Below are 16,369 nucleotides of genomic sequence, written 5' to 3' on the forward strand. Positions count from 1 at the left end.
GGAGCAGCAGAGCGAAGGCCAGCCTCCCTTCACTGTGTGGTTCGGACAACCCAGAGGTACTGGCTGGATTGCTAGGTGCATCTCCTAACAAGCTGACTGTTCAAAGGCTTTTTCGTGCTCTAGAGAACATGAAAGGCATGTTTAAAAATTTAAAAGCCCGATCTGTTCCAGTGCTATGGAGCGGCAGAGGGAAGCAGATTTTTACGTCGCCATAATTCCCTAGTTGCTTGCTTTGTAAATTAATTAAGATGTTTATGACAGCTGCTTGCACCTAATGGAATGCTTATAGACTTCACCATTAATTATTACTGCCCGTCATGGCTACTACTTTTATATATGGTGGAGAGAAGGTATACCTAATGCTACTGACCTGGCACAGGTTTAACCCTAGACCCCCAACCCTTTATGCCTTTGGCATTGCTTTGAGTGCTTTACTGAGTAAAGGAGTGAGGAAGTTAGTAATTGAGTGAATATGTGTATTGGTGATTGACCGAATGTGTGAGTGTCTTTGTTTGTGTGTGTGTGTTTGTGCCTGTAGTTAGTTTATGCATATGGAGGATGAAGGGCACTACACACAGCACATAATGTATGCATTACTCTTTTGGTGTCTGCACTGCATCTATACAAATTACCTTTTTGTGATGTTTTGAGAGATGATGCTGTTGTTCCACTGTGTCTTGTAACAGACTGTTCCTGCCATCAACCACTGTAATACTGTTCGAACTAATTTCTCAGAAACTCAGAAACACATTTCTAACCTTGATGATATGCTGAACTTACTATATGCTCTTTTGTATGTTGCCTTGAGTTTGGATAAGAGCATCTATATAAAAAAGTAACTTTAAAGGTATAGGAAATGAGAATGATTGCTTTTTATTTTAGTGCCGGTCTGTCACCCAGTCCTTATCTTAATACATCCTACTGTACATCATTTCATCACAACAGTGGTACTGGAATTTCACTGGCCCGCAGTCCAGGAAGACTTGTTAGACACCACTGGGAAGGTTGAAAGGTCAAACAGCAGTCCTGAGCCCAGCCATCAACAGTGATGTTGATTTGATCAATCACAAGTCAGATGGATGTGAGCTGGTGTGAAGTGGTTGGCTTGTGCAGACAGACAATAAAGAGTGCTAATGGCCTGGCTCCTTCCTGGCCTCAGCAACCTGCCTGGCTTTGGCTCAGCTTTATTGCCCGTCCTCCACACTCTGCTGCCAGCTGAGGAAACCAAACTGTGTTTATCAGGATTGTCATCCTACTTAATAAAGCAGCAGCCCTTCCTGTTACCTCGTCCAGACCTCAGTGGAGGACAATAGACTGAACTACTGCTGACCCCGTCAGCTGAGAGGAAAGCAGTGGTCTGGGTGTGACAATTCTCCTGGCTCCTGCCTGGGCCTCTTTAATTTAGTGAACACAAACAACTTAACCACTGTAATATGAATGGACCATATGATGGGGATAATTATAGCATATCTTTCATAAGCAGTCAGGATTTGCTTGACATGCTATTACACAGCAATGGCAGACAAATGACCCCTTAATATATGCAATTTTGGTAATAAGTATACGTTGTTTGTGCGGTTGATCTCCTAATTTGTACATGTTTTGACTTGTTTTGTGGAGACGAAAATAAGGGATGATGACTTGCTGCAGAGTACCCTACTAACTAGCCATGGTTTGTCTCGTTGATAATACCAGTGGCCTGGACCGGGGAAACTGGATTCCTCTGTTCCTCTGTCAGCTGCACCTCCATGGAAAGAATGTCTCACAGGCTTCAGATGGAATGCCCTGTGGGCTCCGGTTACTTAAGAGTCAGTGGGACAAAACAAATAACTAAACACAGGCCATTCTGTTGATTAAACCATGAGAAGGAGGTACGCTTCCTTGCTTCTCACAAAGCTGGGCTTTGTGAGGTGCTATCCTCTGTGTTGTCCTCTGATTACATTTATATGGGAGAAGGCAGCAGGCATCCAGGCACCTGCCCTGTTCAGTGTGGATGTGGGAAATATGGATTCAGTCTTTCATCGGCCTCTTTATCTGCCACGGATGGCTTATACTCATGTGTAAAGTCCTCTCTTGTGTTAGCTTTGAAAAACAGAGGGAGGATACTCTGATCTGTGTTATATTAATCATAGTCCAGCTCCCTGCCTGTCCCCCTATCACACATGTCTGTAATTACAGGGTGTTTGGGTTTTAAGCATGGCGCTGTTGCCTGGAAATGGAAGAGTGGCTCCTCTGATGAACTCTACACTAATAGTGGTACCTTTGATCCTTGTGCTGCATGGAGGGCTTACAGAATGCGCAGGTTTTCATTATGAAATACATGAAAAATACATGCAAGCCATGACTACAGTGATTTGCTGTAGCAAGGAGCTGGCTTGCCTCTCTCTCTCTTCCTGTCTTCACTCTTCCGGAGGTCACAAGCCCCTCAATTCTTCTCTAGGTCTCCTGGTTCCCTGTTCTGAGCATCAGTCTAAGTCTAAGTCCCTGATATTAATTAGAGGATTGACAGACATGTAATTCATCTCTGAGAAAGTTTCATTACATGGTAGGCTTCATAGGGCCAGTTTGCCTTATTGGCAAGGGCTAAGACCCGATCTAATGGGGCCGCAACTTGCTCCCATCTGAGTAATTAGAGCCAAGTCCTTATCAGCAGCCATGAGTCCACAGTTTTTGGGCCTCGTCTGTTTGCATACACAGGCGTCCCAATGGAGTCTAGTTCATTAGACACGTCTCCAGCATAGTATTAACATGAACAAAATAGATAGTCATGAAAGGGATTTGAATATAGTCTGTTCATTTTCCAAGGTACCTGAGAGAGCTTGCATTAGTAGCCTGACCTCTGGTCTTTAGAGGCACTCATTGTTTTCACTTTCCTACAGTAGATGTCTGCAGCCTACAAGTTATCTTGTGAGCTCCACAGTACCGTATTGACATACTGCTAGCACACTGTCACAGGTCATTTAGCCCCACATCCGCTGGAAGTTATCACATCATCTGTTCAGGTGAAGACCATCATGAGGTAAGATGCTGCAATAGAACACGAGGGCTGAAAAAGCCAGCCATGAGATTCATAACGAGATAGATTCAGACGGGTCAGTATCTGTGTGAGCTCTTGGGTAGAAGAAGTGTCGCTGTGTCAACAACATGCACGCTGCTCTTGTGGTTTCCTGCAGGAACTGTCTACTGTGTGACAACTCTCTCCTCAGTACTGCTCATGCACAATAGCATACCACAAAGAAAAAACACCAGGTACATCAGGCATTGACAGTACTGCAAACGTAAGCAGTGTTTATATTTTGTAAAGAGTCGTTACAAGCCCATGTCAAAAGTAACACATGCGCAAATAGTACAGTTTGTTTGAATTAGGCATTGCAAATTCAATATATATGTACAATAAACTGAAAATGTATTCAGTGTGTGTTTCATATAAGCCCGTGGTACCTGAACACGCCCTGGACATGACCACTACAGACTGGTGATCTTCTAGTGCATAGCAGCACTGTCAGTCAGGGTGGTCTTCTGGAAGGTGCTGGGCTTTATTTATTGGGAGGATTGAGAGGCGATTGGGTTTCATGTGTGGTTGAAGCTGGATTACAGAGAGATTACCACTGGCTGGGAACTGCCTGCTCCCTCAGTGCACAGAGGCCTGACTGTGCCCCTGGCCTCACTTTGACCAGCGCTCAGGGCCTCTCTGTATTCACCCTCCCCTGGGGAGCCCTGTTCAGGAGAGAATTACAGTACAGCACAGCCAGAATCAGAGCCAGCTACTTCAGAGCAGCCGAGAGCCTGTCGTTTGTCTTCTTCAACTCCATAGCTCCAAACAGCCTCTGAACACTGACTGCCCAACTAGTGTTTTTCTGAATGAAAAGCGAAAGGAAGTTGTTAATTTTTAATTGTTTCCCAATCTCGCTCCACTGCTACTAAGCTCTCCTCCATTGGTCCTTTGAGAGCATTGCAGAACAACATTAGGCTAGATTTTCAGTCAGCTCACAGAACATTCAGCTCTTTATCTCAGAGAGAATGATTGTCAATTTAAATATGAAATAATTGATATGAGCCTTCTTCCTGGTGTCAGCCTTAGATCAGAGGGTGCAGGGTCTAGAAGTCTCCGCGTACAGTACTGTTCCGTACAGCACGCCACAACGGGACTATTTTTGCAACGAGCCCCGCCATTTGTTTAAGCACTCAGCTGGGTGAACCTGTGCGGCAGCCGCTCACCAATAACAATAGCGCTTATCGTCCTGTTCCCTGCGGTACAATTAAAATTCCGTCAGAGTCTTCAGTCTGCCTCCCAGCCATGCCTGCTGTTCCCCCGGCCCTCCTGGGCCACATCTAGTCCTCTGCTGCCATGTATAATTCACGAGCCACCAAACAGCGCTGACGACTCACCTGGAGACCGCCCAGCAAAGCAGAACCACACCATGGGAGAGGATGTGCAGCAGACTGGGAACACATGTAGGGAGAGAGGGCTGGGCGGGTGAAAGACAGACACTTCTTGGTCAACGCGAGCTGTTATCAATACTGGATCCCTATGATAGCTCTATATGTCTCCCTGATTGAGATGACCAAGCCTGTGAGTGTGTTTTTACTTTGATGTTTATGCTCACTCGGTTTCTTCTCGTTTTTTGAAAGACAGTTGCAATGTCCTCTAAATCTAATTTGGATGTAAATCTTCTATTTGCAGATAATTCCATAGCGATGCATTGGAGTAACCTGTTGAACCTCTGAGTAGTTGCTTTTAGTTAAAACCAATTAGAAATGACCAGAAATAACAGTGCCTGGAGACAGATAAGTCATTCTTCTCTTGAGCCTCCCCAGAGAGTTGGCCTCTCTATGGATTAAGTGTTTTAGTATATTAGGAGGACAGCAGATTAGAATCATTATGCTTTTTAATCATTACGTTTTCACATTTAGAGTTTATACTGGTATAATAAGGCTAAGTATGTCACTACAGAAGGGAGGATTGTTGAAATGACTTTGTGTATAGAACTCGGCCTTCCCAAAGTTAAAACACGGAGCTGCCTTATTCTCTTCATGTTGCAGGTTGTGTACATTGTTATTGTGTTAGAATACCTTTTTTTCAATCCAACCTGTGTAGCTTACATATAAAGCGCACCCTTCACACATCTTGTCACTTCCTCATGGACACTCAAGCATGTGGTGTGTGTGCTGGTGTGAGTGTGTTGATGTTGGCGCTCTCTGTGTCACATCCCATGATCAAAAATGTGTCTTCTTTTTCTCTCCAGGAGTTTTTGTTATACTTTCCCAGGGACAATACTGTCCCTGTGATTAGGATAGGTAGGACTATAGTGGGCTAGAGTGGACTCTGCCTATGGGCCGCGAGGACTAAAGAACCTTGCTGCCCCTGACTGGCCCCCCTCTCACTGTGATGGCCATGTCCTTGAGTGCGTCTGGTGTGGAGCATTGATGTGGCGAGCGAGCCAGGAGGAAGTGGGCCTCCCTGTCTCCCCAGACTGAGCAGTGAATGAGGAGAAGTGAGGAGCGCCAGTCAATGAATCAACCAGCAGGAAGGGAGCAGCCAGGGGGAGAGAGTGACGTCCCCACGGGAGAGGCCTTGCATTAGGAACTTCCTCGTCTGTGTGTTTCTGGCACAGGTTAAATGGATCGCTCCCATTAGCGCGCTGAGAGGACAGCTCCATTATATGAAGGAGACTGTAACTTTGAATGTCACGGTGCAACAACCCCAGAGCATGGCTCGTCTCCCAGGGAGGGGAGGGTGACAATAACCATCCATGATAATCATTCCCTGTCAGGCTTTAAGGAAGCGGGAATTATGACGTACGGCCTGCTGCACGACTCAGACTTCATTACAGGCACTGTCACTTTGAGACACCTGCCACGGCGCCCGCATCTCAGCAGCGCGGCGGCAAGCTGCTGGGCCGCTGCTCCGCCTGGCGGCCCCTCCCCACCCCGTCTAAGTGGCATGTTTACAGGAAGTGTGCCCCCCTGCAGATAGATGTGGTGGAGGTTAACCTCCAGCAGTCTGCACACCGTTTCTCTCTCCCTCACCAGGCTGAAATTCTCATGAAAATAGACTGAAGGAGCATGCGCCCTGTGTGTTTACCAGGGCTGGTTAACTTCTGAGAGATCTTTGTCTAACAGATGACAGTTGTCTCTCGTTCAATTGCAGCAAATGAGCTATTCGGCTATAGTGAAATGAGGGAAGATTCTAGTCACTCACAGGCACAGTATCTGCACGGAGTAGGCACCGATACAATGTAAATTGTACAGTCGTATCTGAGATTTTACGAAGAGGACTGTTCATTCAAATGGCAGGGTTGCCAGTGCCAGATCGTTTGTCAGTAAAGGAGAGTCTAACCTTCAGATTGACCTCTGAACCTGCTATCCAGTGGGCTGGACGTATCCTGGCAGCCATCTCCAATGTCAGAACCCTGAGCCAAGCCCCTCCTGCCCACTGCCTGACTCAACCATTGGCTCCTTTGCCCTTTCCCCTTGCCACCTCCAATCAGATGGCCCTAGATGACAAATAGAGGAGGAAGTGGGATATCTGTCCCCCCCCTCTCTCTGCCTAGCAACAGGCCATCTCTTTGAGTAAACCTGAGTCTTTGAACAGTAATGATTTCCTCTTCCATGTCCAAGCACATTGTGTACAGATTTGTTTTCATGTCTTGACATGACAGTGGGAGGAAGCATGTTAGAGAATCAGAAACAGGTTTGAGACACGGCCAATAAAGGTACACTGAACATAATTATTCAGTAGAATGTAAAAAGCTCAAGCTTGTTGTTGTTGTGGTCTATGTGGTCTACCTCTGTCTCATGTTGCTTACATCCTGTATCTTAAACAGACGTATAGTTTTACTGCTGCTTTGGCATGTTTGTCTTTCAGTAGTATGCTCAGTTTGACTGCATGTATATAAACAAAAGGTTGATATACATTTTGAGTTTTGTTTGCAAACAGATACAGTGCCACCCATATAGTAAAATTGTATGTGGGTGCTATTAACATATAACTATTTCCATGCATTCAGTGTATGGAATTGTGTTTAGTGTCTACTGTGAAAAGGTTCTAGTCGTTTTCAAGATTCTAAATCTAACATGAACTGATTGCGATTTAACACTCCTTCGGTGTCTGCTTGATGTATCTGTAATGGTGTTAGAAAGATCTGTGGCTAAGCCAGGAGAAAGCTCCCTGTTTTTCCCAAACTCCTGACACTATTCTACTACTTATATTCTACCTCTTCTACAATTTCCAAGGAAACAGACATCCTCAGATGGAGATAGCAGTGCTCCAATCATCAAAACAAATGCACCTCACAGTAATGATGCCTCCTCCAATACCTTGACACCAACGCTCAGTAATGGGCCAAGAGGCCAAAATTCACTTCACTGTTGATTGACTTCTGGAATTGAAGCAGGATTGCTGTGTTAGTGTTTTTCTCTTTGCATATTGTCACAGTTGAGCAGTGGAACAATGATAGAGTAAGATCACAGAGCCCAGGCCCCTAGGTGACTGTTTTCCCTCTTTCTGCTCAATGGAGTTGATATCAGATGTGTGTCTATGTACAGACGGCTGAGGGCTCAAGTTGTTTTCCCCCTCGTTGCTCTTTGACTTGTTTCCCCCCTTCTCTAAACGTGTCTGAAACATCGTTATATCTGGGGCAGATGCTTTCTCTTTTTTTTTCAGCTGAGAATTATTGAATCATGTCTGCTCGCCATCCCCCCTGAGTTTCAAATGCAAGCCGTAGAAATATTTGCCATTACTTCCGCATGACAATAGGGATCTATTAGTGTGCTCTCGCCCTGCAAAGCATGAGCATGCAGGGGCCCACTGGGGACCAGGGCTGGGTGTGCGCTGGCCCGCGTGTGCCGGCCTCTCGGGGCATTAGAGCAGCCTCGCAGACGGGGTGGGGGGTGGAGGCAGAGTCAAATGAGTTGACACCCGTAGGGAAAAGGGTAGAGGGGTGTGGGGGGCGGGGGGCATAGTCATACGCCCACTTCCTCGTTGCTGTGAGTTCATATGTTAGGGTATTACACGTGTTTGTTTATTGTGAATATTCAGCAATATTTGAGGTCTCAGTCTGACAGGCTGTCTGTGTTGGTAGATTTCAGGATTCAAAATTAAGCAGTGAGTGAAGTTTCAGCCTTGTTGATCTGGAGAATGTAATAGTTAGTGTTGCAGGATCTTCATCATCATCGTTGCAATTAAACATTATTCATTTACCAGACACTCTTATCCAGAGCGACATACAGTAAGTACATGGACATTCCCCCCGAGGCAAGTAGGGTGAAGTGCCTTGCCCAAGGACACACCATGCATTTGGCACGGTGGGGAATCGATCCGGCAACCTTCTGATTACTAGCCCGACTCCCTCACTGCTCAGCCATCTGACTCCCGTTATATATTATTCATAATCTGAGTGTGTTGTTTCTCTTTCGTTGCAGGTATCTCAGTAACAAAGAAGACACACACCTGTGAGTACCAATATTTTAATACATTTATATTTATTCAATTGATGTTTGAGAGGGCTCAAAAACAAGCAGATGATCAGCACTACAGTATAACAATTTTACTGGACAGAAACTGTACGACTGACAGTTTATTTGGTTGGATTGTTTACAAATTCCATGGTCTATTTATACAAAACACAAATAATTGAATTCTGAATCACACTTTGCAACACCTTACACAGGGGTAAAAATATTTTTACGACAGTACTGTAACCCCTTCACTTTCAAACAACAGCAGGAACTGAACTGTGAATACCATTACCATGAGTAAACAAACCTGCAATAGCACACCGCCATTTACTTTCAGTTATCCTCATGACAACCTTTCTGCTTTATTGCAATTTTTTATTATCCCTGAGATTTATGCTGTGGAGAAGATGATAATAACCCTTAAAAGGAAATTGGAAATTACAGTCTGTCTCCTGACTGCCGACATCACACTCTGGTACAGCAGGTAGGGTCCTGAAGCTCCTCTTTGTTCCAGGCAAAGCTTTCTACAGAAAAAAGCGGATGTGGTTTGTTTGTAACCTTTAGAGGGTGGGTAAACTGTGTACTCCCAACACAGATAGCCTACTGGGCACATGCAACATGTACAGAGGCAGACCCAGCGTGGTGCACATGTGAGCCGCTTAACAGAAGACAGCAATACCTGTGTGTTTATGTGTTTGTCCACGTGTGTGCGCGCGTGTGTGTAAGACAGAGATAGAGAAAGAGAGAGAGAGACGGACAGACAGACAGAGAGAGAGAGAGAGAGAGAGAGAGAGAGAGAGAGAGAGAGAGAGAGAGAGAGAGAGAGAGAGAGAGAGAGAGAGAGAGAGAGAGAGAGAACATTAGAGACTAGGCCAGCCCTGAAGGCTATTGTTTTTCTCTGATCATGATGATGAAGCCGGTGGAGAGGGAAGGCCAGAGGGCTTTTCTGTAGCAGCCCTGGAGCTGCTCCCCTCATTTCCTCCTGGCTGGGAGGATGATCCTCTCCAACACATCGTTCCTAGATTCAGACAGCAGGCCGCAAGATCCCGTCAACTGCTCCAGACAGCCCTACCTGAGTGTCTCAGAACGAACACACAGAGGTCAGGTGGATGATTTCGCAAAGCTATTTGCCTGTCCAGGGGGCTGGAGTGTCTATTTGAAGTGCGTGTTTGATATCTTTCCCTCTCTTGAAGGTGGAACAGAGCCCCCCTTTGACCCTCTATCCAGCACCCCACTGCTATCTTAATTAGTACAGAGCTAACTACCTCCACACTGGAAGGGGGCTGGAATCAAAGAGCATGGTTTAGGAGTCTGGGTTCAAAGCCCTGGGCAGCGGCTCGGCCGCACCATCTCATTTCAATGAGAAATATTCACATCTCATCTGTGTCAGGAAATCAAAGTAAACCTCTTTAACAAGTAGCTGATTGATGTGTCGTGTAGACAGGAAGACATAGTTCCCTATGCCTAAGGATGTGTGTGGTCACAGAGACTTTTCTATTGCCATTTACTGGTCAGGGATACTGTGAAGGGAGGTTGTAAGTGATTATTGGGGTTCAGAAAGGGTTATTCAGGGGCTGGTGGGGTCTTAATGAGGTTGATGGCTCCACCCTACATGTAAGCTCACTGGCTCTGGCTCTATCAATGGTCTGCAGGTCCACCCTGATTGTGTCAACACGTCGCCAAACTAGATGTGCTTTCCCTCCATGTCTTTCCTGGAGGTCCTGTGGTATGGAAGAGGCTGATCCCAGTCAGGGGCAGGGAGGAGTGGGTAGGGGAAATGTAAGGGATATCCCCCCAGCCCAGGCCCGGCTACAGAGGCCACAGAGACACGTATCTCTCACTCTCCCAGTGCCCTGTCTGAGCGATCAAACCCCTGGAAGAGCCTGTTCATCAATATACATTACAGAGGCAGCTGTTCCCTGGCAGCCCCTCCTCTCATCTCCCCAACTCTCCTCCTCCCCAAGCTCTCCTCTCCTGAGTTAAGTACCCAGCTTTAAGGAGGTGAAGGTTTCCAGATGATAATGGATACTTCGTTCTTTGTGCTGGCTACTGTCACGGCCCCCAGTCAGTCATGCAGTGACGGGGGAATGAGAAGAGATCGGAGTCACACTTTCTCTACCATTAGGGTGGGCCAACTCTAACAGACCATATAACTCTTACCACAAAGCTGTAATTCTCAGCATGGGATCAAGTATGGTTATCTTTTACATTTTCCCTGACAGTTTTATAGTCCTTATGTTTATTTAGGGATACTACCTGGCAGACGGCTACACTAAAGTGTCTTAAAGGGTGAATTAGGCTTGATTTCATGAGAATTTTAAATTGTAAGTAGTTTGCACCTTGTACAGATTGAAAAAGAATGGTTTTGTCGAGGGCTACTCTACTGTATGTCACCATTGAAGGTAAAATGTTTTTTTATTTTTATAGAAATACCTATCAGTGTGTAGTGTTAGTGTAATTGTGAAATATTTGATATCAGCTACCCTAAACAAAGTTCTCTAGCAGGGTCTGTGGGATGTGTTTCTGTGCAGACCTGTTGAGAGAGATGGTGTAGATGCATGGAGCAGATGCACCTACTGATTACACAGAGATTACATGTCTCACCTCTAATCTGTCATCTGCAGACAGGAGTGCCCGTATCTCTCAGCTCTGATAGCAGACTGCAACCAGAGAGCACTCTCACACACGCTCACACACAAACAGGAAGAAAAAAAAAACACTTTCCAAAACACAAACTGGCCAGCCATGATGCAGTCTACTACTGAGAATCAAGATTTTGTGTTTCCATCTGGTTAATCCTCTCATTCTCAACTCTTTTTCAGTCCTGCAGCTGCACAATGTGTTGTGTTTAGCTGGATACTGTTATCCACTGGCTTGTTGTTTTATGTAAATCCAGTCACACAGTACTTGTCTCTTTTTGCGAAAACAACAAAAGAAAATGTCTTTATATATACTGTACATTGACATATTGAAAAACAACATGAAAAACAACATTATAAAAATAGGTAGATTTAGGAGAAAGTGCAGAGGAACGCTTCTGTGTTCTGTCGGGTTCCAGAATGGCCAGAGGGAGGCAGTAACACGGATCCAGCTCCAGTAGAGCGAGGAGAAAGAGAGGAGAACAGACAACACCCCGCTCTTCAGCTCCATCTCATAAACACCCGGTATACAAGCCCACTCTGTTCCTCTGTGGATCTCTATTGTGTGGACAGCCAGCCTGTGCTGATTAAGAAACATGGGCTTGTCCCTGTGTCTTTGTTTACCTGTCCTGGGTATAGAGTGCCTCTTCTCAGAGACCAACACTGTTGATGTTTCTGTCAGCCACCGCTTTAGACACCAGGACAAACATGTAGATAAAATGTTGACTTCATACAGCACATGCCGTGCACTTGTATATATTTTAACATAGAATATTATAAACATGTTGCGTTTTCTAGTGCTGTTATGTGGCAAATACCAAATACTTTTGTGTTATTTTTATGTTTAAATTTGTAAATATAGCGAATACCCTAACATTATTTAATATTGTGTCTCTCAATTATCTATAGTGTGTTTTCAGAATGATACATTTTGATGGCAATATTGTAGATAAAGGCTCAGGTTTTTTGTAAATCAGCTTCACCTGCTGAATTATTCATTTTTCAACTAAAATTATATTGTTTATATTGGTATCCAGTGTTTAAAGTATTTACTGTTAATCAAATATGAGATTCATGGACCTTAATCATACTGTACCCTGCAAATCTTTCAAATTTTGCTTGGCAACAGGCATACTCCTGTAGAATAGCTTGGGGCAGAGTTAATTGTCTCTGCATAGCTCAGTGTTCCAGTATATCGGTTTGTTTGAAGGTGTTTCATCACATTGTTGCCTTGAATCAGCTCTGTAGGGATTTGTTACTTGCACTCATGTGAGAAGTGCATCCAGAATGCTGTTTAGCTAGGGCTGATAATGAAGATCAGCCAGCCGGGATCCCTGGGCTAAACAGAGAGAGAGAGATAGTCTGGTTAAACACGGTATTCACACACATACACACACACACGCTTCACACACTCGCATTCATGCACATATACACACATAAACAGACACAAACACATAAACCCTCACCTGTGAATGTTAACAAAAACACATGCAATCTACACACACACACACACATCATATGAATCAAATGACCACTGTATGTACACAGTATATAACACAACATAAAATACACACATTTTGTTTTAAAAGGCTGGTGTAAAGGTTGAGTCCGAAAAAAGGGAAAAAGAGCTCTGTGGCTCTCTGGACACCATACTGAAAAAGAAACAGACAAAAATAAAAAAGGCTATCTTGTTCAGTCTTAACTATATGAAGGACGTATACATATTTTTTACATGCACTCATGTAAAAACCTCATTCAATGGCAGCAGTGATCCGAGCAAGGCGAAGACATAGGCCAATTTTTTCGAGGGTCTGGATGTTCTTCATGTTCGTATGCTTCATGTTTTGGTTACTCGCAATGTTTTGGGGCTGGTTGTCTTGTTGTTTAGGATGATTGACCTATATGCACTTTTGTAAAGCTCTCTCTTGGAAGTCGCTTTGGATAAAAGCGTCTGCTAAATGAATACATGTAAATGTAAATATAAATATTTGGTGAAGACTTAACAGCAACAGTAAAGTCACTTTCATTACCATGTTACTAAGTAGAACTACTAATAAAAAAATTGTAGTTACATAGGAATGGCTGTCTGGTATTTTAAGTGTTAGCAGTATACTGTTGGTTGATATAAAAGTGTAAGATGACACACTATAGCAGAATAGTAGAAGGGTGTAAGGGGTAAGGTAAGGTGGATGTTGTACAGGTACAGTTGAAGTTTGTGTTACCAAACAAGATCAATGTAATCATCCACTTACCCCTGGAAAGCCCCCCCCCCCCCCCCCCCCCCTATGTTTTACTATTGCGAGACAGTTACCCATGATAGTTAACCTTAATGTAAAATGTCATGTCTCTTAAATAAAGGCAGGAGCAGTGTCCCTACTGTACTAACAGAAGCTGATTGTTATGTTATGTGTTTCACAGTATAAAACTAGATCTGTCACCTCCCTGAACAACACAGAATGCTAAAATTGGCATGCTTTGTTTTTCTGCCTTTACAATAGGTTATGTTTATATGAAGTGTATTTTTTTTTTCTGTGAAAGATTATACTTTCTTTGTGGACACATTGGTTTAATCCATAATAGACTTTCTTTTTGTCTGAAATAGGTCAGTATAATCACAAGAGTGAGAGATGGACAGTCTCTGTAAAAAGAAAATCAATAGAGCTATCTATTTGTCGTAAACCAGGCCAGCGTGATTTTTCTAAATTTTTTCTTCCCACTGTATTTTTTTCTATGCCAAACAATATGACAGGTCTTCATTTTTCAGTAAAAGCATTATGTCTGCCATTTTGTCAAATTGCAAATGGCCTTTTCTGACTGCACTTTCTTTGCATAAGTTTCTCAGAATGGAGAAGGTTTTTTTTTTATCACCTACTGGGCTTCCAGTGTGTGTGAAAGGAAGAAAGTGGCATGGGGAGCTGTGGGGGTGAGCGGCACCTTTTTGTGGGGCAAAGGGGTTCTCTTTGTGGGCTCTTAATCTGGTTCTTCTCTGGTCCTGGCTCTTTCAGAGTGCCTGAGCTGAAGCGAGGAGAGGCCTCGTCAGCTTTCCTTCACCCTGCCCTTTTGTGTCGTGCCCAGCATTGAAAGACCCTGTCTTGAAGTGTTGTCAGACCAGAAAAACAAGAGTAAGTGACATGTGACAAGGACACAATGCTCGGATGCACCGGCTAACGGAAGTGGTCCCATCTGCTGTAGACGATTTCTCTCCTGCCGACTGCCTGCTGCCCCAGGTGAGGGGGGAAGGAGGGAGCGGGGAAAGGGGGTGAGGTGGCGAGGTGTGCCAGGCCAGGCTCTTGGCAGGGCTGGCGACGGGCAAGGCGGCCACACACCGACGTTGCCACAGAGTGGGTCGGACTTGCGCAAGCTCAAGTTATCTGTCACTCGTCAGGTTTCCATTGGCTCATCACTTTCCCATGGTGCAGTGCACGCAGAGGCAGCACAGGACAAGGGTGTCAGCATGTAATGAAAGGTTTGATTCATAGAGAGCGACAGATGCCGAGGTCATAGAACTCCTCTGGATATGATCCTGACTGATGCTGACGGGGGAAGCTTGAAGATGGAACCCATAATTAAATGTCCTTGTGCCATTATTAACTTCTTCTGGAGGAGCAAGGATGTACACAGTCTCCTTCCTCATTTCTCCCACACACAGCCTCCCCACATTACCCAGCATATATCACTGACCTGCTGCTGTCTGGCTGCAGTCTCTAAGACATGGAACACCACACCAAATAATTTTTACAACTTAATTTACTGTTTCTATGGTAGAGTTATTTAGCCAATTATCTAAAGTATTCTGTTATGGGATTTGAAATGATCACAACTATGAAAATGCAGATGCAATGAGTCCTGGTTTTAATAATGGAGCCTACAATTATCATGTACAATTTGAGCACTGAATTATTTTGATTTTTTATTGGTATATCATTGTAATATGAAATTACAAGTTTGGTTTCAGCATATAGAAATAGTACATGTGATTGGAGTAATTTGTTTGTATCTGGATGTAGAATATAGCTACTGTAATACCAAACATTTCTTGTTTGGTAAAGACCCAGACAGAAATACCAGTTTACACCAATATAAAAAAATAAGTGGCAGTTGATCCGCTGGTGATCCTATACATTCTCGTGTGTGTTGATCACAACCAACTGAATGTGTTGTTTCATTACATCTCTGCTGTGTTTTTCCTGTTGCTATTCATTTGTGTCTACGTGGCTGTGCAGAGTGAGAACAGAGGAATATGGTTAACCTATTGTGAAGTTGACCGTGATCATTAAGATTCTCCAGATAACAGGCATGCGGAATTCCACGTCTCAGCATTATAGGATCCCAGACATCAAAGGCAGATTCTCTCTTCACTGTGTCTACCATAGAGGGGGGGGAAATGAGTGGGAGAGACAGGGAAATAAGGCTGGCTGAATGGAGACAGACTTAAAGATAGAGATGAAGGAAAGAGCGACATGGACCTTCAGTCTCTATGGGCAGAAACAGAGGTAGAGAAATATATGCAGGCTTTATATACCCCTGTGTCATGATGTCAAGTTATACTTTTTTGCCACTGAAAGCATAATTGCAAAGGCATCCTGTTGCTAAATTGAAATTTCTCTGATTAAGTAGCCGCCACACTAATAATGCAGTGAGTTACTTAAGGCGGGCTCAATTTAAAGATCAAGTACATTTGTCAACCCATGGTCATTATGGTATGCTCCTGCGTAATTCAGCGAACAGTTGTGTTTTATCTTTTAGATTAATAAACATTTCTTTTTTTTTAGAGGCGCTTCCTGTACCATACAGTATTTTTTCTTATTTCTATGTTTTATACATTTTATATGACATTTATTTCATGTATATTTCATTTACTGCGTTGAAGTTGTTATCCAATGTACCAATATCTGCCACATAAATTGCGCTTTCAATATGCGTTTCTGGGAGGGTCATGGAAAGTGGGAGGGTTGTGGGGAAAGTGGGAGGGTCGTGGGGAAAGTGCGAGGGTCGAGGGGAAAGTGGGAGTTCCACCAAAAAAGGTGGGAGGCTTAAAGTGTGCCTAATTATGTATTCCGCGGTATTTACTAAGACTGCCAGTGAGAGTGCGCCTCTATTCTGGGGGGGAAATTATCTGCCTTTTAAAAGCAGGTCTTAACCTGGAGCGCATTTTCCTGTGTGTACAAATGTACGTACCTTATTCAATGGCAGCAGTGATCCGAGCAAGGCGAAGACATAGGCCAATTTTTTTCGAGGGTGTGGATGATCTTCATGTTCGTATGCTTCAT

At 44.1% G+C, this 16,369-nt stretch overlaps 1 protein-coding gene across 3 annotated transcripts in view; it reads left to right on the forward strand.

The window, feature by feature from the left end:
- Positions 1-16,369, forward strand: part of roraa (RAR-related orphan receptor A, paralog a) — a 160,715-nt gene that overhangs the window by 91,154 nt on the left and 53,192 nt on the right. For all 3 annotated transcript variants that reach the window (XM_047034161.1, XM_047034163.1, XM_047034164.1), the window contains one exon: positions 8,425-8,454. In XM_047034161.1, the coding sequence (XP_046890117.1) occupies positions 8,425-8,454 (30 nt within the window). The remainder of the gene's footprint in view (positions 1-8,424; positions 8,455-16,369) is intronic.

This window comes from Hypomesus transpacificus, chromosome 14, assembly GCF_021917145.1.
Source record: "Hypomesus transpacificus isolate Combined female chromosome 14, fHypTra1, whole genome shotgun sequence".
NCBI lineage: Eukaryota > Metazoa > Chordata > Actinopteri > Osmeriformes > Osmeridae > Hypomesus > Hypomesus transpacificus.